General features: G+C 45.5%; 4 protein-coding genes across 5 annotated transcripts; 1 reads left to right on the top strand and 3 right to left on the bottom strand.

Annotated features, from left to right (window-relative positions):
* Positions 1–356: 356 nt before the first annotated feature.
* Positions 357–4,365, bottom strand: LOC142992296 (uncharacterized). The gene is made up of 12 exons (XM_076142661.1): positions 4,213–4,365; positions 3,409–3,613; positions 3,265–3,297; positions 3,011–3,138; positions 2,639–2,741; positions 2,351–2,383; positions 2,226–2,258; positions 1,797–2,030; positions 1,581–1,684; positions 1,275–1,440; positions 1,136–1,198; positions 357–1,042 (listed from the first exon to the last, which is right to left on the bottom strand). The coding sequence occupies exons 1-11, from the start codon at positions 4,275–4,277 to the stop codon at positions 1,154–1,156; spliced, it is 1,149 nt and encodes a 382-aa protein (XP_075998776.1). The 5' UTR covers positions 4,278–4,365; the 3' UTR covers positions 357–1,042; positions 1,136–1,153.
* A 564-nt stretch (positions 4,366–4,929) lies between these two features.
* Positions 4,930–9,377, bottom strand: rusf1 (RUS family member 1). Of its 2 annotated transcripts, XM_076142847.1 has the most exons (15): positions 9,293–9,377; positions 8,086–8,232; positions 7,590–7,667; positions 7,395–7,509; positions 7,249–7,294; positions 6,806–6,838; positions 6,599–6,704; positions 6,403–6,504; positions 6,209–6,279; positions 5,863–6,047; positions 5,716–5,773; positions 5,579–5,643; positions 5,354–5,494; positions 5,206–5,271; positions 4,930–5,112 (listed from the first exon to the last, which is right to left on the bottom strand). In XM_076142847.1, exons 2-15 carry the CDS (start codon positions 8,230–8,232, stop codon positions 5,027–5,029), a joined length of 1,299 nt encoding a protein of 432 aa, XP_075998962.1. In that variant the 5' UTR covers positions 9,293–9,377; the 3' UTR covers positions 4,930–5,026. The 2 variants fall into 2 exon arrangements, with proteins under 2 accessions (XP_075998962.1, XP_075998961.1); XM_076142846.1 differs by lacking the exon at positions 9,293–9,377 and having other exon boundaries at positions 8,086–8,371.
* Positions 9,276–12,602, top strand: LOC142992420 (transmembrane protein 265-like). The gene is made up of 3 exons (XM_076142848.1): positions 9,276–9,902; positions 11,481–11,689; positions 11,834–12,602. Exons 2-3 carry the CDS (start codon positions 11,483–11,485, stop codon positions 11,984–11,986), a joined length of 360 nt encoding a protein of 119 aa, XP_075998963.1. The 5' UTR covers positions 9,276–9,902; positions 11,481–11,482; the 3' UTR covers positions 11,987–12,602.
* On the bottom strand, positions 12,189–19,850 carry prr14 (proline rich 14). The gene is made up of 9 exons (XM_076142845.1): positions 19,759–19,850; positions 18,468–18,640; positions 18,008–18,140; positions 17,456–17,496; positions 14,578–17,226; positions 14,358–14,487; positions 14,110–14,219; positions 13,929–13,997; positions 12,189–13,438 (listed from the first exon to the last, which is right to left on the bottom strand). Exons 2-9 carry the CDS (start codon positions 18,611–18,613, stop codon positions 13,105–13,107), a joined length of 3,612 nt encoding a protein of 1,203 aa, XP_075998960.1. The 5' UTR covers positions 18,614–18,640; positions 19,759–19,850; the 3' UTR covers positions 12,189–13,104.
* Positions 19,851–19,989: the final 139 nt, after the last annotated feature.

Raw genomic sequence — 19,989 nt, 5'->3', positions numbered from 1 at the left:
CTGCAACAGACATGCAGCAAAACAGTGCAACACACAATCACAGGCACATATTTCTGCCTGAATGTTTTTGTAACTGTATTTTATTTCATTTAGATCAAACCTTAACAATTTATCTTAAACATAATTGAAGCAGGCTTACTAAAAGGGTTGATACTTCTTGTATATACAGTATGTTAGGGCCATATAATTTGATTGATCACATATAATGTCTCAAAGGGCTTTACAGGCCCACAACGGATCCCAGCCCAGCGCTTTGGAGCAAGACCAGGATAGTCCTTTGATTATAAGGAAAAGGAAAGAACCTTGGGAGAGGAGAAGTCCCAGTATTCATGATGTCATTAGCAACTGTGAAATGCTGGGGGGTGGGGGGGGGGGAGTTCTGTTTATGATGTCATCAACACCTGTTCTCCAGTCACAGTATAAAAGAGTACAGATGATAGAGTGATTGCATTGCAGTGTGCATATTACATCGTGATCAACAGAAGCAACTCTTATCTTCAATCAACTTTATTGACAATGCATTACATTTTCTCACCAAAAATTCATTTAGCAGTTTGCATGAAATACTTGGACTTGCCAGGGAAATAACACACAGGTGCATTTAGAGGCAAACTCATGGAAGAAATGAGAGACTAGACTAAATCTTGATGTAAAACATAACATGGATCCATTGATCAAAGCAGGTTTATATATATATACAGTAAAAAAAAGACCTGCATTTGGTTTAGTCTGGACTCGGCTGATGTGATCTTAAGTGGGCAAAGTCTTCCAATGCCCGGTGCTCTGGACGAATCACATTAATGCATCATTTGATTATCTGGGTGGTTGAAGCACGCTGCTGCAAAGTTCACTTCCTCACCTGTGATACAGGGAACAGACGCTCTGGTTGGATGAAACTATCCTGCTCAGGCTTCCTGCAGAAGATCTGAGCTCAAATCCCAGGTTTATTCCACGATGAGCAGAAATGAAGCTTGAGCGATTCAATGAAGATCCCTTCCTCTCAAGATTGTTACTGGTATCTGGCGTCATCTCCTCTTTTGGCCTTGAAAACAAATAAATGATATGATAAATGATCGTTTATTTTCAAGGTACCATCAGTATCACTGAAGGCCCCCCAATGTTAAACTTAACTTACCAAATGCATCTGAAATATCTATCTAACCACAAAAGCGCTCTCTTGGATCTTGGAAGAGGTAAACTGTGGGAAAGAGCAGAGGTTATTTTTAATTTGAAAACAAACTTGAAACTGAATTGATCTGTCTTTCTAAACTTACATGGAGTCCTCTGGGGGACTGGACAGGCTCTGTTCCTTTACAGCAGAGCAATGAGAAAGGCCTCTCCTTGGTCTTTGAATGCTCTTTGAAGCACAGACTGAAGACTTTGGCAGGCAGATAAACGTCCCAGTCGGCGGCATGCTGCTCTATTAGATCATTCACCATCCTGTTGTGAAGCAGACACTTTATTGCTCTGACGTGAAGGCTCCATGAAGCGTCTCTTTGTAACACTGCCCAGAACAGTTAGCAAGAAACAACTCTCCAAAAACCTGTCATGTTATTTCACAAAGGAGGAACATTGGAGACCTGTCAATCAGCTGCTGCGTGGTCAAATCTGCGGTGCCGGTCTGCCGATGATGAACCAGAAGAGCGAGACTGATCTTTAGCTGATCTTTCAGTTCTCTGTTGATCTATCATGAGACACACACAGAACACCCATGTGACAACGCTGTCAGCAGACTGGAAGACCATTCGTCATCACAACATGTCATTACGAGAAAGTGAAGTCAAACACTCGCTCACTTTGTGGACTATCTCATGAGGCAGCCTGGACAGGATTCGGAGCGGGAAGCCAAAGTGAGCCACGATGTCTATGATCTGCGTAGCCACGTGCGAGGCGAGACACGACTGCAGGGGCACGGCTTCCACCCACTTAGAGTAGTAGTCTGTCAACGTCAGAATGTATTTGTGTCCATTTGCTGTTTGAGGCAAAGGTCCTCTGACATCCAGACCCAGCCACTGCCACGGCTCGGCCACCTGACAGCAACACACACACAGAAACACAAAGGAAGCGCATCAAACATCAGAGAAACATTTGTCCGTACGCAAATATCAGCAGATATTGCCATATGTAAATGTTTTAGATTTTATTAAAAAGAAAATATATTAAAAAAGCCTCTTAACTCCAGGATCAGTCATGCTCTAATTGCAACATAATTAAAATGATATTACCTGTATGACATTCTCAGGATCTGGACTCTCTGTCTGTTGAAATGGTAGAGACTCATTTTATTAAAATGCAATATAGAGGTCAGAGTATAAAAGACACATTATTACAGTTCATACCAACTACTTACACTTAAGTTGTCATCTGGAGCCCACTGAACCACCTGTTGGTAGGAATAAACACAAAATGACTAGATTCAAGTTTGGTATGATGACAATTCATTAATTTAAAAGCAAGAAAGGGAGCTGATCTATAATGGAATGACATCATCTACTCTGGTGAAAGTATGCCGTTTCTGTTATAAACTATTCCGGTTCTGTGATTACAGCACAGTGACCCACGTGTTCCCCACAGGCAGGGCATTTAAATTTGTGTGGAACATTCACCACGAGAGACGACACACAGCGACGTCACGTACCTGTGGTAAACAGTAATCCCCATGGAAGAAAGATGGAAACGACTCAATCTTTGTCAGCCCCTCGTCTATTATAATCCTCCATCTGCCCGGCGACTTTGCTTCCCTGAGGAAAAAAACGGAAAATGACAAAACAATGAAGACGCAGAAACACACACATAACCATTGAAGGTTTCAGTTTTCCCTCTTTGGTTAAAATCTGCTGACTTCGATTATTGAGGAATAGAAGAGCCATAAAACTGCATAATATGTAGATATGTCAGCATATATCTGTAAAATGTCAAAAGAACAATTGTATTTATGACATAATGGCAGGCAGGCAACTATAACATCGAGCCACAGGGCGTGAGGCTCCTCTGTGAAGGCCTCACACACCCAGCAGACTCTTCCTCCGCGTGGTTTGTCTCCTGGATCTGGGCGTCGACAGGCTTTTCTGCAGCAGTTGTGTTTGTCGCTGGCGTCTGATCTGCTGAACTCGTCTGAGAGGCTTTACCTCTGTGTGACTGTGGGGAAAACAGGGAACAACCATTTTCCGGTGGTGTGTTACAGTACAATCACGAGTGTGCCTTTATGCTGACTGCATTTGGCAATAAATGATTTCCGACAGTTTTAACGTTGTTTCCTCTCACCTTGTATCTTTTACTTCTTGGGTTGATGGCAGTCTGAATGTGACAATTACAATGACGTTAGAAAAAAAGGGCCAGTTGAATCTAAAAAGACAATTTGATGATTCATTTTCAAAACCTCTGCAGATTCTGAATGACCACACGTACCTTCTTCTTCTTCTGCATGTGCTCAGGTGATGAGAATATGCTCGGGACTGCGTTGTCTCGAAGCTGCAGACTTCTGCCGCTTCTGTCGATGTACTGCTCCTCAAAGTGATTACTGCACAGCACAGAGAATCGAGACGGACTCCAGTCCTTCCACTTCATATTCACCAGCCATTTCTTCAGTTTTCGTTCATTGTACAGTGGAAACCTGTTGCATAGAAATGATTACACAAAGGCGTCCAAGCTATTCTCTCTTACTGATCAAAGTTAGAATCCAACTGTATCTGCTTCATTATTCTTCTCACTTTGTAGACACTGTGTCTAACCGTTCATGACACATTTATACAAGATGTTACACAAAAAATCTTCATTAAATACAAAACAGATATACTTTTTTTGTTTTAGATTCTGGGCTGTAATGTGCCAAATTAAATTAGAATGACGTCGGCATTGTCATGGAAACTGCATAAACAGAAGTAAGATCCAAAGTTGAAACGATGATTAACGGTTAGTCGACTCGAAGTAAATTAATTTGTTAAATCTGACTGGTAAGAAGTAAACATGAGCTGGTTTCAGAGGGCACGTCTGGGCTTTGGTAGCGTATGAAGTTAATGTTTATATTTGAGGGCTACATTGAGTTCTGAAGCCTCGTCCTTGAAAAGCATCTTATTTTCGTTATTTTGATGGAAGACCCCTGGTTCAACGAGTACAAATAAGTGAGTAATGTGCCTAATGTTGACATATTAGCTTGGGGCTACACAAATCTGCTAATCTCGTTTTTAAAAGTTTAAATGAGTAAGTACTCACTTGAAAAACGTCACATCAGACTCGTTGTCGCTTTCACAGTTGTAGGCGCACTTATATCGTCCCATTTTGAAAGCGTTTCGCTCACTTTGGGACCGAAATGATGGATATTGGTAGTGTTGTTGTTAGCACTATTGGAAAAGCTGTGGTTGATGAAAATTCAAGATCCGGTCGAACCCTTCAAATTAAAACTCCTGCAACGCATTGCAGGGTATAAATCATCTACAGAGAAACGCATAATTACTCCGCAGTTACGAATAGCGGTATTTTCCTTCATGGAGTGCAATTTATGTTTTTGAGTCGATTTCTATAACTCTTCGTTTACTTGTTTCCTACCTTTTGCTACTTATACTGTATGGCCACTGCGCAGACTGCATATCCGGTATCACTATTCACATTTAATCTAACTTGATGCTACTGTTTCCTCTCGTTTGTGCACTTATTGGCTGTGTAGGATCAATACTGCCCTCTTGAGGATGAATGGAAGAAGGAGGACAACGCCGTCCTGTTTCAGTTTTATTTTATTTGTTTGACACATTTATACAGAGGAATTAACAAGTCAATGTCTTTTACAAAAATTAAAAAACAAAATTAAGAGAAATGTAGCATTAGTGACATTTATCAAAGTTTTATTTATAAAAACACGATTATCCTATGAAAAAAATATACTTTTTTGATTTACTTATTTCACCTTACTAAATGTGTGACATGATAACATACATTTGAAAGTTTTATGACAATTGTATTAAAGGAATGTTCCAACATGAATCAATGTGACATGAAAAGTCAGCAAATGGCTCCTGATCTCAACCCTCCTTTAGATGCTCTTTGATTTCCACTGGACCCTCCACTCATCCCAGTCCAGCAGAGTTCGATTTATCTCCCATCCGCTTGCTTCCACTCCTGCAGGTTAGCAGCAGAATCATTTTTAATAGGTAAAAACACAAAATCTAAACCTCATTATTCAGAAGGTGAAGCAGTTTTGTGCGCGCTCACCCTTGAGGAACGGACTGAAAATGTTGTCCATCAGCTTATGACTCTCACACACCATTTCCCAGTGACCTTTCAAAAAGAATAACAGCCATGAAACTTTAACGACTTCTGTAAGAATGGAGAGTACACATGAATGGAGAGGAAGGCTTACTGTTTGGTATCAGAGGCTTTGTGGAGGCGTTTCCTTCTGCTGCTGAAGGGTTCAGTGAGCTGCTGAGACACAGAGCTTGGCACGCTGCTCTGATTTCATCACGCACTGATGCCTCCGGTCCCAAACACACACACACACAGCCTGACAGATTGACAGCACAGATAAAAAAATATGTAAGGTATTTCACATGGAACTCTGTGGAAATATCATCATACGTTTACATACCATTCCTCACTCCTACTAGGTAAGGCCTGTTGTTGTTCTTCAAGGCCAGATGAAGCTCATCCGGGCTAGAAAAGAGAGGAGTTACACCAAACTGGACTGGATGTTTTGCTGTGTTTACTTTATTTGCATTCCGTTACCTCTCCACAACGTCACGTAGACTCACTCCAAGTTTGATTGGCACCTTTTTCCTGAACTCTGTGACAAACACCAGCACAGTAATTCAGAGGACAGAGGAACGGAGCAGCAAAATCTACAACAGCAAAAAAAAAAACCTTCATTCGTACCAAAGAAAACTGGTTCTCTCTGATTGGCTGCTGGCGGGCTGAGGATCTGTCCGTCTCTCAGGTACTGCTGCAGCACAATCGAAAGCCGTGCCTCGCTTAAGGTTTCCATGACGACTGCACGCACTGCTTTGTAGTTGGCAAACAGGTGGAAGATGGTGAAGAGGAAGAAGAGGCTGAGGGTCAGTCTGAGGGAACAACAAAGACTAAGATGATCGCAATACTCAAATAAAACTGTGATTGTTTTCTTACATATATACCCTTGTACAATTACATATAACTGCTATTAATACTGCACTATATTCCTCATCATTTATCTGGCTTGTATTTCGTTTTTCTTCGTGCTTACGTTGGGTTGTCCGTGACGAGGGGAATGAGGATTAAACTGACTAGCAGTCCAGCAAGATTCACCAAAGTCTCCTGTGGGAATAAATAACATGAACTCAGAGTTGCTATGGTTACCAGGATGACTGTGTTAGACTTCACACTCCTGATCAGGCTTTCCAGCTCAGCTCATGTCATTAGTGATGGCGATATGAGTACCTGGCTCCCATCTTTGGCGGAGATGTCAGCCATGTTGTCTCTGCGAGCCTGATGAACAGTCAGAGCCGCTCTGGTCGCTCCGCCCGCAACTCCAACGACGGACTGTAGAAGAAACAACTCGCTTTACTCCACTGGGTATCATACAGTGAAATCAATCATCGCCTGACATAAGTTCATTCAATGATTCAGTTCTTACTTTAAATATTCCTGCAGTGCAAACGATCAAGGTGAAGAACACAGGAAAGTATGGAGCCAAGATTTCCATAAACATCGCAATGTCGTTAAGAACATCAGCAAAAAGCCTGCAAGGGAAAACAAAGACAAAGTTTGGTACCATTAATGGTTTTATGATCATAAACGGGTCAACAAGTCCAACATCTTCCTCTCCAAGAATCAAGCATACCTCCACTTTTTGGCTTCAGAGTCCAGTTTGTTCCTGGAAGAGAAACAGAGACGACATCAGGGATCATTAAAGGGTTAATCCAAAATATTTTCATTCGCATACATAAATGAAATATTTGACTCCAGATCAGAAGCAAGCATTTCATCCATTAAATCATAAATCTTCAGCAAATCCTCACTTTCTTAAAGACACAGCCTGCAAATATCTGTACTTTAAAAATGTATCTGATTAGCAAAATGACTGTCAATTATGTTCTTATAGATCAAATAAATCAGTGTCATTATAATAATCATTGTGTTTCAACCTGTGAATCAATTTGGGAGTAACAGCAGGTTCCAATCCTGTGGTTTGAATCCTGGCAGGAGGACTGCTCCTTTAGCTGATCGCGTACTGTCCCTTTAAGAAGCGACGCTCATTAATAAATGAATGAAACATGATTTTACCCTTTACGCCAGGCAAACAGGATTCTGCCCAACATGCCGGTGCCATCTATAGGTTATAAAAAGACATTTGCTTGAGTTAGTTACGCGTCTTCCTGCTGAGTAAGTGCTGCTAAATGAGAAGCTTGTAGCGACTTGAGAGGCCTCACCTCTCAGCAGCCAGGTCACCGTGGCAGCAGCGACCGTGGCCTCCTGGTTTCCCACGCCGACGCCTTTCAGGGACGCCTGGGTGGCCAAAGTCCCAGACAGAGAGCTGCAGAACGCCTGGGTGCAGAGTGAGGAGGAAGAGCTTCAGGCTGGTGCTGATGATGATGATGATGATGATGATGATGATTGTACTGTACCTGCACAGTGTCCCAGAACTGATAGTGCAGGTAGTCACTGCTGACGCTCTCTGGGTATCCTTGTGGCAGGAAAACGCTCTGAGGTAAAGTGACCAATACTTATTTATCAATGGATTTGTCATTTATTGTATAAAATGCATGTTGCAAGTTTACAAAGTTTACATTTCTTATATAAAAAGCCAAAGATATTAAATAACAGTGACATGAAACAGAAAAGCAGCAAAATCTCACAAAGGAATAAATGGAAACATGATGAATAATTGTGCCAGATTTACATTATTAGATTGACTGATCGTTGCTGCTGTTAGTGAGTAGTTACATTGAAGGTTCGGATTTTAGATTCAACATGATTTAAGCTTGTAATTTGGCATTTTAGACACGATATTACACATTTTAGAAAGATGCAGTGAATTAAAGTCTCCACACCTGGTACACACAGTATCTGTACTTACTACAGACATTCTACAAATACTGTAAAGGTTTAAAAAACACTTACTTTGAACACACCGAACACAGTGCTCTCTGTTGCTCCCCCTTCACTCCCTCTGCTCCTCTTCATCACTCCATCCTTCGCTTCATATTTCCAGGACTCTGCGCCGCCGTATCTCTCTGTGGCTAAAACCAGGGCCCCACCCTCCTCCATCTTGGAAGATTCAAAAGTTAATATAACATCTGTCATGCAACTATTTTAAGACAATTCTGCGAGTTGGAAGCAGCGAGTTGCCGAACAAAGTCGACGTGTCGTTGTACTTCCGTGTTTTGATTCCGCCTTTACAGTTTGGATCTTTCTCATTGGTGGATTCAGTGTGAGGGCGGGGCTCCGACAGGAAGAGGAAACATTGAATTCCATAAACGAGGAAATAGTATGTATATTGAGCATATTTCAATAATTTAGAAATATATTTATGTTGTGTCAATATATGTCAACATATAAATACACTACAATTTAAATGTTTGCTCTATAACTGCTGAGCCTGACACGTAGTAAGTGTAATGAGCAGAAACATTCATTTTACTCAAAGACAAAAGACAAAGAATCAATCAATCGACCCCTGAACAATGTTTTATCAATCCAGAAAAAAATATGAAGTGCAACAGCTTCTGCACGAGGACATCCTGTTTACAAATGACATTTACCAAGAGCCTTGAACGCCTCAACACTATTGCTGTGATATTCTCCAGAATCTTATCCATTTTCCAAACCTATTGGACAGAGCATCTGGGTATTTTTGTCTTTTGAGTGTGGCACTGGTGTGAGGCTGTCTACACACACCAGACTTTGGATTCAGGGTAGTAACAGGATAATAATGACCGACAGACAATAAAAGACGTCACTGCATGTTTCCTGTGGCGCCAGATGCGGAATGTAAGGCTGCAGCAACATCCCTTCCTGACTTGGCATCACTGCGGATTACACGGCCGTGTGTGTGTGTGTGTGTGTACAGTGTGTGGTGTCAGCTCTGGAAAAAGCTGTCAGTTTGTTATTAAGCAGCGAGGGAGGAATATACAGAGCAGAGGAGTAAACATCTGTAATCTGCAGGTCAGAGGGCAGCAGGGTGGCAGGAGTCTGACAGAACTGAAGACTTCAAGTAGAGAACGAGAGGCCTCCTCATCCCCCAGACAGAAGAGAACTCGCTGCTTATTCCTGTAAATCGGAATGTCAAGGAAAACTGGCTTTAAAACAACCATGACTGAGACTGTACATGGGGCGAGGCAGGTGTTGACACGCCTTTCCCCGCTACTCTGGAATGTGGCCTGGGACAGGAGGGAAGCTCAGGCTGTAAAACTATATGCAAGCATAGTGGAGAGAACGGAAGAAGGATCAGAGGGACAAAGTTGTGACCGGGTGGATCTAGGAAGGAAGAATGAGTGGGTGTGTGAGAGCTTGAGTGAGAGCGCCTGTGTGTGGGAGTGAAAGAAAGAAGGAGGAGAGGCTTGAGTGACCAGTAAATGGGCGTGGAGGTTTCACACCGAGTTTCAGTCCCTGCTCTCAATCCTGTCATTCAGCAACTTTTATGGACCCGAGAGAGCGGATCAGCCAGAGAAACAGATCCGTCTTCTTCTTCTAGGATCCCCTTCAGAATGATCGCAGCTGTTTGTGGACGTTTCTAACTCCAAATGTCACATTCAGAGGAAGGAGGCACCTGTGGCAGCTCTCATCTGTGAACAGAATCCCGTTTAGCAGTCGGGAAGACAAAACACCTGAGTATACTCAACAAAACATCACAACAGGGCTTTGATCCTTCTATCAATCCTGCACCGGACGGTCCCAGGAGCGACCTGCTTTGAGGCATACCAGGACATTCCCGTCAGGTCTGTACTTGTTAGGATTGAACATACATGGTTCACTGTATAGAACATGTTCACCACTGTCGTCAGGGGAATCAGCTGCTTTGTGGGTTTTTTGGTCTGACTTAGGAACAGAAACTTCCATCAAGTGGACTAAATCAAACTTCTCATTAGCACTTCATTTCTCCTCCATGATTAATGACAGCCTGCGGGACATTAGGTCATAAATCTGCCATTACTATAACTTCACCTCTGACACGGAATGTCTTTCTTTGATCGAATCAGAGATTGTACAAGATTCCACTTTATGTTGTTATTCTACAGTGAAAACGTGCTGCCGGCAGATTTCCACACTTTTAAAGGGCTAAACTTACAAGTTTTTCAGGATTTGGGGTTTTTTTACTGATAAGGAGGAGACTTGAAACAATCTGTCCCACGTTACAACACCCAAACAAAACACTGTGTGCTGTAAACAGGTTGGTGAGAATTCCCACGCTCCCTGCAGACAATGTAGACTGCATGTAGCTCAGAGCCTGTTTCAACATGTGGGCGACATTCTTTGATTGACTGCATACGCTGGGTAAACACCTCATATGCCAAGTGCTCTCAATAATAAGGCGCCTTTAAAGTAAACGGATCAGATTTATTATAAGAGCGGAAATATGACGGCACACTTGACATCCTTTTTTCCTGTTGTTGTTTCTGCCTTATTCCTGTTTTCTTTAACAGAAGGGGAATCCCTTTTTTGAGTCTTGAAGAATGAGTCACTAAGAATTTCCCATTGACACCAGCTCTGTGGGACTCTGAAGATTATGGTGATATGAAAATACATATACAGCTATAAACCTACTATTATGTGTAGAAATAGAAAATCATCCATTTGCTCTCTACCCTTTATTTTGATTGAAGAGCCCAAAATGGTCCAAACGTGAATTCAGCTGAAATTGACACTGACCAAGTAGTGAGAATCCTTTATTTTGGTGCCTTGGATTTTGTTGTTGTCATTTAATCTAATAGAGTCGTAAGGTTCCAGTCTAGCATTCTACCTGTGGTAGTAGAGGTATCATATTACATTGATCTAATATTAGAAAAAGACAAAGAAATCAGACGTGTGAAAACTCTTATTGTTGTTGTTGTCATGTTAACCTGTACCTTGCTGCACTTGAAGGCGTGGGCTATTTAACTGTAATTGTGTTACTCAGGTACACACCTTAACCAAACTATGACATCATTGGAATTTTTCCCAGAATTTCATTACACACACGACGCAGCAAGTGATACATTGTGTTTTACTTTCTCTATCTACTCCAACACGCATGTGAAAACAGACTTATTGTGAAGATCAATAACAAATTGTCTGTTCCATTCTGTCTGAACTTCATCTGAGGAGAGATGTAGAGGTTCCTTGTAAAATGAATGAATTATACATTCAGCTTGTCCCTGCATGAAAAAGTGAAACCAGTTCCTTAGAGGCCCTTTTGTCTTTGAAATCAAACAATCCTATCGTGTATTCAATCCATTAAGGAAGCACACGGGCAAAGCGTTAAACCGTTCTTTGCTTTTGAAACGCACTTAACTCATTCCTTTGTTGTGTTTCTGCAGAAATGTCTCACTCAGCGGAGACACGTGTGCAGATGGATGAAGACCCACTGAACATCGGTCCAGGTTCCGGTGAAGACACGGCCATCACCATGAGCAGACAGCCTGCTGCGTCCTGCTGCAAAGACCGGCACCACAGGAAGCTGGCCATCTGCAGCATCATCTGTGGAATCACCTGCATCGGGATTTTGGCTTTGATCAACTCAGTCAAGGTAATTTCAGCAGCTGTCATGTATCTCTTCCCCGAATGAGCTCATTCCTGCAGTCAGCAAAACAGATAATACATTAGGGGTTTTCCAGGAGACCTGCGGGGATAAATCTGGAACATTCAGTGTCTCTGCTTGACCTCTTTACAGGCCGGAGAGGCCAAGAATGGAACGTCAGCCAAATATTATTCCAGAAGAGCAAGAAAACTGGGCGTCATCTCTATCGTGGTGTGGCTGATCCTCCTGCTCTTCACGCCTGCGTTCTTGGTCCTGGTTTCATACATCCTGACTCTGAGGGAATGATGGACTGCGATCAAAGCAGCAGATGAACACAGAGTGGCTCAAACCTGGAGCTGCTGACCAAAGACTGTACAGTAACTGCTGGTTACAGAGGACACATGTGGACATCTCACCACTGCTCCGACGACGACGACTGCTGCTGGACTAGCTCGTGCTTTTCTACATCCTCAGGGTTCCACAGAACAAATGAGAGGAAACGTCAACGCCTTTTTATATACCGCAATATTTAATATATCAACATATGGACAGTACAAAAACTAAACCACCATATAAAATCTATCAATCTATACTTCGAGACCCAACTGACTCTACACAGACATTATATATTATGAGTATATACTCCACATTCATCAGTAAAGACTCCAAGCTTTATGTGCCTGTGAGACCTCAGCTAACTTCTGTTACATCCGACTATAAACTTTCATAAATTAGTTTATATTGAACCGCAAATGTATGAAAATAATGAATCCTTCATCATGGACTGGGTCTTTATTGGGGTTTAAGACAGCATGGCAGCTTTGGCCAAGATGCTTGCACCGATATTGCATCTTAACTTGATTCGTGTCCGTTGGGTCAATGTGCAGGATCTTTGTACACAAAATAAAACGAGTTAAACGGGTGTCGTCCAAGTTGCCTGAAGTGTTGATCTTGCCGATAACAAACACAGTATGTACAAAAACATCTATTCAAATAGCGCACACACACACACACACACACACACACACACACACACACACACACACACACACACACACACACACACACACACACACACACACACACACACACACACACACACACACACACACACACACACACACACACACACACACACACACACACACACACACACACACACACACACACACACACAAAAGAGCTGCCATTAGACAAAAACAAGCATAAGTGCAGAAGTAAGAGCAGATCTGTGAGGCGCTTAAACAAACATTCACGCATCTCCACCTTCTTTGCTTTCACACATTCCTGCTGCCATGTTGAGTTCATCTTCAAAACGCTACAAAATGACGATATAACCTTTCAATAAAAATGTCAACACGGGTTCAAAATGACATTGTGCTGAATAACGGCGGCCCTGAAGTGACCTGAAGTGTTTTTGTCCATCAGTTGTGCGTCTCAGCTCGTGTCGGGCTCGTCTGGGAGTGGTGGCCGTCGCTCTGGTCACACGCCAGCCACAGGGCCAGCTGCTCCAGCTTGGCACAGAGGAGCGAGTCTATGTCCTGCGGGCTGATGGACGGCTGCTCTTTAGGGTTCTGGTAGCCTCCCCGTCTTGGCCTGGAGGCGGACGCTTTCCCCGCGCCGGCGTGCGGCTTCTTTGGTTTTCTGGCGACACCGAGCTCCGGGAATTCCAAAACACGCCTCAGGCGCCTCTGTCCGAACCAGGACTCGGAGCCGTTTCGCCGACTGAGCGGCATCTCGAATATGGTCTCCAACCGACTGGAACAGGAGGCAACACACAGAGTTAATGTGCAGTCAGGAGTGAGAGGCAAGCGCAAGCACACACACGCTTAACGCCGGCCTTCATTACATAGCTCCACCTGATAACACTGCTGCGACTGTTCCAAAGTCTAAAAGCTGAGACGCAGCATGTGGGAGCCGGGCTGCTGATTGCCTCACTTTCACTTTAATGTTCCACCACCATCTTCCTGTCAATCATCCCCTCAGAATGACTTCATAGAGTAGAAACGGATTGATATTTTCCTCTACATGGAACTACATATGAATAATATGGAACTACACTGACATCATCATGACGTCATTTAAACAAAGTGCACACCGCCTTGTTTTACGAACTAACTGATACATTGTTGGCTTTTGTTGACGTGGTAACCTTAGATACCTTGAGTGACTCAGTCCTTCACCTGTACTACAGTACAAAGGCCTTTACTCGCATCGTATTCCATAAAGCAGTTGTGAGTGTTTTTACCTTTCAGGGGGTTTGTTGAAGTTCTTATTGGTGTAAATTTCTTCCAGACTAAACTCCTTCTTTTTCAATCTGTAGTAAAAACATGAAAAAAACATGAATCACAACACTAATCAGCGTGGAAATCAATCAGAAAGGAGGTGATGTCAGCACAAGCATGCTGGTGGTGAGACTGGTTTGGTACCTGACGGGTCTGGGCAGGCCCATGGGGGTGAGGTTGTTCTGAGGTTTGGGTAAAGTCTTGCGAATCCTGATGGACGACACCTTCCCTCGCTCCTGATGCTTTTGCACCACCTGCGACGTCGAAGCAGACGGTTAAGCGGGAGGAAGTACAGGAGAACATCAATCAGCCTGGAGTCACAAGCTGATTGATGCCTGAAGTTTAAATCTGTACAGGTGTGTCTTTTAGTAATTGATGTAATCGTGCGATACCTTGATCTCAGAGTCGGACAGAGCCTTTTCCTCCCTCAGCCTCACGTCTTCAAACTCCTGACTGGACAAGCTCGTGACCTCCTCTTCCTCCTCCTCCTCCTCCTCCACACTCCGTCGTCTTTCGGTCCTGCTGCAAAGAGGAGGCACAAGTCAGTAAGTGCGGCCGGATAGTCAGCGTCACCTGAGATGAAAAGACGCGAGATGACAAAATCTGAGTTACCTGCTGCTGGAGGCCAGAGGAGCACCGGCCTCCACTCTGGGAGGGAACCAGACGGCGCAGGAGCGGGACATGGGAGAGGACGCGGAGGTCGGAGAGGTGACGTGACCGCGGGCGACCGGGCTGCCAGCGGCCAAGCGGCTCTCTGGCTTCTTGGAGAGAAACGCCAGGGGGCTGGAGAGGAAGCAGGAGGCCAAGGCAGAGAGGGAGGGGCTAGGAGGGAAGGCCAGATTAGGAGAGAGGAGCGGGGCTGACCTCCTGGACGGGTAGACCTCCTTACGCAGGCAGAGAGGGGGGATCTCCCGCGCCACCTCCATGCTGCAGACGGTGTGTCGCCGGGCGCGTCGCAGGGATTTGATAGTGTGGGAGACGGGGGTGACGTAGAGAGCCTGGTTCTGGTGCCACATGTGGACCCTGCTGGGCTGCGGTGAGGGCAGAGGGGGCGGGCAGGCGTGAGGGTCGTGGGGGACGAGGGAGGGGATCTCTGGGCAGGAGTGGCTGCGTAACAAGCTCCTGGACAGACTGCTGATCCTGGACAGGCTGCTGCTCCCCGACAGGCTGCTGCTCCCGGACGAGCTTGTCTCCGCCGAGGACAAATCTGCGTCGTCTGCCATGGCGTCAGAGCTCGTCACGTCCACGCCAAAATCCGTCTGATGAAAGACCCGCCCGTTCCTCCTCCGCCTGTCCGCTCTCCTCGGCTTCTTTTTAACCTTTCTTGTGCCAGGACGGAGCTCAGAGGTGCCCACGCTGCTTTTATGAGACTCTTCTTCTTCATGTGCAGGATTGAGGAGGAAAACATCCTCAGCAAAGGAGACGGCGGCCGTCACCTCGGAGGGCGAGGGAGCCGCTTCCTGGACATTCACAAAAGGCGTCATTTCAAAATAAAGAGGATTGTGCGACGTCTTCACCTTCCCTTCAGACCGACTCTCTTTGGCTGAATGTGGATCATCAGTTCTTTCCTTTGTCTCCTGCGTCTCGGCTGAACTCAGCTGATTCCCAGCATCCACACAAACCTTCTTCTGCTTCTTGGTCGGCTGCGTCGACCTGGTGGTCCGAGCGTGCTGGGCGGGTTTCAGATGGCTGTGCGTGGATCCTAAAGGCTCCGCCGCCACGACTGATGAGGTAGAAATTAAAATGTTTTCCATTTCTGGAGTTGCCATGGCTCCTTTTTGCCGTTTTCGTTTCAGTGGTTTTGTGCTTAAAGTCTTTGTGCTCTGAGGCACTAAAGGTGCTTCTTTAGTCAAAGCCTCCTCCTTCGCGTCTTCATCCACACTTGCGTCAGGCGTGCGATGGGCCATTTTCGTCGTCACCCTTTTACGTGTACTACTGCCGCTCTTCTTCTGTGCGTCGACGTCGCCATGGTTCCTTTGTGACGCGTCGCTGTTTTTCTCTCGTGAGCTTCCAGACAGAGAAGTGGCAGAACTTTCAGTCCCTACGTGAGACGGCGCTCCATTCACCGGTTGCCGCCCACCTTTGCCTTTGGAAGCAGTGCGTCTTCCTCCAGCAGGATGTGGCACCGTTTCACTCTCCATGATGTCGTCGTCCCCCGGGGGTCTTAGGACTCTCAGACCCCCATCTGAAGCCACATTACACAGCTCTGCCTCCTCTGCGTCTGCCCGTAATCTTTTCTTCTTGGCCGGGTCTTGGGAGCGAGAGCCGAGCTGCAACCTCCTCTTTGCTTTCCCGAGACCTGCGGCCAAGTCGGCGTCTGCGTCGAGCTCCCACTCTGACTTCTGGGAATTCAAACTGGGATCCTTGACGCCGCCCAGCTTGGAACAATTCCGGCGGCTTTTCCGAACGAAGAGGCCGTTTTCATCTTTCTTGTCGTCGCAGTCGGGGAAGCAGACAAAGTCCCTCTGAGTGTAACTAATCACTGACGACGATAACAGTTCAGTCTTGACGTGCTGACCGCCAGACGCCATTTCAAGTCCAGAGTGAAACGGCTTGGAGGAAACTTTCTGCAGCGTGGATCTGTTAGCTGTGTGTTTTCGAGGCGGCGACTTTACTTTGGGGCACTCTGGCGTCCTTTCCTCCTCCTCCATCTCGATGGGCACCTGGGTGTTAGACGTGTGTGAGGCACTTGGGCTGACATAATGCTGAACCAGGAGAGAGGAGGACGCTTGCAGCTCCAGATCCGCCTCTGGAGCGCCACAGGGTGAGGAGCTGCGTCGCAAAGGCACAGAATCGTGGACGTCTGCTTGTTCGGAGTCACGTGACGGCGAATTTGCATTGTGCACTGACTTGGGAGAAGGTTTGATAGCGAGATCCTGCTCACAGTCGCCGAGTCTGGGTCGAGTCACAGAGCTCAGCCGATCCCATTCGGCCTTCTCGCTCATCTTCTCGCTTTGTCCTCCAAACGTCTCGCTCTGCTCCGGCTGTTTGCCGTTCACCGCCCCGGCGCGTTGCTGCTGCTCACACTGATCCCAACTGTCTGGATGCTCTGTGGACGGCGGCGGGCTGTTAGCTGTGAAGAGCTTAACGGGACTCATGACGATCTCTGTGAAACACGCCATCTTCGACCTGAACGACTGGAACAAGGGGCCGATCACCCAGCTCTTCGGCAGAGACGCATCTTCAGCAGCAGCAGGGGAGGCGTCGAACTCGCCTACACAGATGTTTGCTTCTTTTAACGGGCTGTTCCTGTCCTCATCACTACGGGCAACAAACGAGGGAAGCATTTAATGACGTCATTCCAGGCAAACAAGAGTCACAAGACAGAAAGCAGCAGCGATACTAAAGACAAACGTCAACACTTCCTGTGATAAGCATTGACACTTCAGGCTTCATCGCTCTAACACTGATTGTTTCTTTAATCATAAATAATAAAACCAACTGAATAATCATGAGCTGCTAGAACACACACACGAGCCGACACACTTACATCATCAGACCGTCGGCTCCACAGCTCACATCAAGTCCTTCCTGCAAACACAGACAAACGCATCACATTACAGATAGAGTTTGTTACCATTACATTCTGGGGTCTTGTTTATGACTGAACCAGGATATAAAACATCTCTGCAGTCGCTGGTTGAGGCTGTTGGCTGCTGGAAGTTCAGCCAGAATGTTCAAACTACAAATCAAACTCCTGCCACCGACACAGTGAACGTTCTTCCTGAATGAGTCCTGGCTGGATGTACGAGCGCCGACTACGCGCTGCGGTGCGGTCGAGAGTTTAGTGGGTCACGTTACGACACCCGACCGCCCGTGTGTGTCGGATGCGGCGGACCGTGAAGGAGGATTACATCGCGCAATTAACCCCCGACACCCTGAGCGCTGTACGGCGCGCCAGTGTTGACATACACAGCTACAACTACAGCAGGCGGATTAGACGGCGTGATAATCTACAGTACAGGGATCAAACCACCGAGGGCACAGAGACAGACCAGCGGAGACAGACAGAGACAGACTGAGACAGACAGATGACCCTCACCTGTGCATGTTCGCCTCTGGGCCACTTGGACTCTAGCACCTCCATTTCCATCTTGGTGGGCGTCGGCTCCTGTCCAGAGGGCGTCGGGGATGCGGCGCTCCTCCTGCTGCCAGACGGCTCATCGTTCCCGGTGCTGTTAAATGTGTTACATCAGTGGCGTGAGTCACAGTTTATGGTTTTTCGAATACTGGGTGCTGTGTTCAGGTTGGAAGAAAATGGTCAGCTTACTGGTTTCAGACAACCTGTATCAGAATAAGAGCTGGCACAATGGATTCATCTACAGATTCCCTCATTTATTAACAGAGTAATTGATATTTGTATAAGTATGTGCCGACATCAGAGTCAGTTTCTTACTGGAGGAGAGACAGGACGAGGCCCGCATGGTGAGGAGGGGGGGCACACACACACACACACACACTTCACAAGCCAAAGAAAGCAAAAGGTGAGAGGAGAACAGTACCTGGGGGTGATGGAGGGAGGGGGGAGGAGAGGTGCTGGGGGGTCACAGTGGGGGGGCGGGGCACTACAGAAAGGGTTGGGTGGGGGGGAGTCTCCATCCATGGGCCTAACCATGAGAGGGAGCGAGTCAGAGGAGTGAGTCAACATCCCTCCTCTCTTTCCTGCTGTCTGCTTCTGTAAACAACAACAACAACAAACATGGAGGGCGTCAGTTTACTGTAAAAGAGCGTTAGAACCAACAAACTGAGGCTACACTTACGGGCCAACTCTACGGGATAAACGCTGCAACGGAGAAGGAAACGGTAAAACACTGAAACGCTGTGGGAATTGTTTTGGTTTGTACAATTTGACTTTGTCATTAAAGCTAGAAATGCATTTCCTGGAGACAATGTGCTGTGATCGACTCTCAGCTTCACTCTAACAAGAGGCAATACACACACATGGTAAAGGCTGAAAAAAGGTTGAAATCTGAAGAATTTTAAAATGGCAAAACCTGAAAAAAAAACGACATTTTTGAAAACATAGACTAGCTGGCTGACAATGCTTTAAATGGTTTCTCTGCCTGAAAGAATGAAGAAGATAGAAAGGCCTGGAGGTTTTTCCAGCTGAAAATGCTGTATATTTTGGAAGATATGAAAGATATGAACACCAACAGTCATAGCAATAATGTCCTTAATATTCTGAACAGTTTGTTTATCTCAGTTGTGTCTGTAGGTTGTAGTGTGTAGATACTATGTACATACAGTTATCCAACACCAAAAGGCACATCGGTAGTGATTCACTGGTTCGTCATGGTGCGTTAAGTTGTGTTGAACTAACTTAATAAATGGATACAACGCTAAATATCAGAGTACTTTTTTGTTAAAAATCCGAACCACTTCAAACGATTTTTTTTTTACATTTAATGCCAACGGCGTTTGATCTAAATAGAGCGACGTCTATTTGCTGGAACGAACCCTGGTCTCAAATCCAAAGTTTTACATGTGAGCGATTGTATATTGTTGTTATTCTTTATTCATTTTATATTCTGCCTGGTTAGCCTGTAGAAAATGATCGTACTAATGAAAGATGCGACTTAGAAATCAAAGCCACATCTGCGCTGAGCGTCATTGTAACTCCGTCAACACTGCATGCTTTAGCTAACACGGATATTCAGTTTCTGAACCGGGGAATAGACGTAGCCGGGAACTGTCACATTAGCTAACCTTCTTACGCGATTTCTATGGGTTCAATGCATTTCCTGACGTCATGGTTAGGTTCAATTCTGGACAAATCGAGTCAAACAGTCTCACCTGGACCGCGTAGATGGACAGAATGTTAGAATCCGGGTCTCAACGTAAACAAGACATGCTGGACGGCGTCCGACCGCGACCCGCAAATTTGTCGGTTTATACGAAATGCACTGACGGACACGCGGATTGACCAATCAGAGCGCGACTTGACTTTCCGCCAGTGTAGATCTAGCCAATGAGAGGAGCTATCGAGGAGTAGTGGCCAGCAGGTAACCAATAGGAAGCCGCGAA

Source organism: Genypterus blacodes, unplaced genomic scaffold, assembly GCF_046128005.1.
Source record: "Genypterus blacodes isolate CSIRO-AG114 ecotype Tasmania unplaced genomic scaffold, CSIRO-AGI_Gbla_v1 ptg000022l_1, whole genome shotgun sequence".
In the NCBI taxonomy this organism is placed as follows: domain Eukaryota; kingdom Metazoa; phylum Chordata; class Actinopteri; order Ophidiiformes; family Ophidiidae; genus Genypterus; species Genypterus blacodes.
The sequence above is the reverse complement of the archived record's forward strand: the minus strand, read 5'-3'. Positions and strand labels throughout refer to the sequence as shown.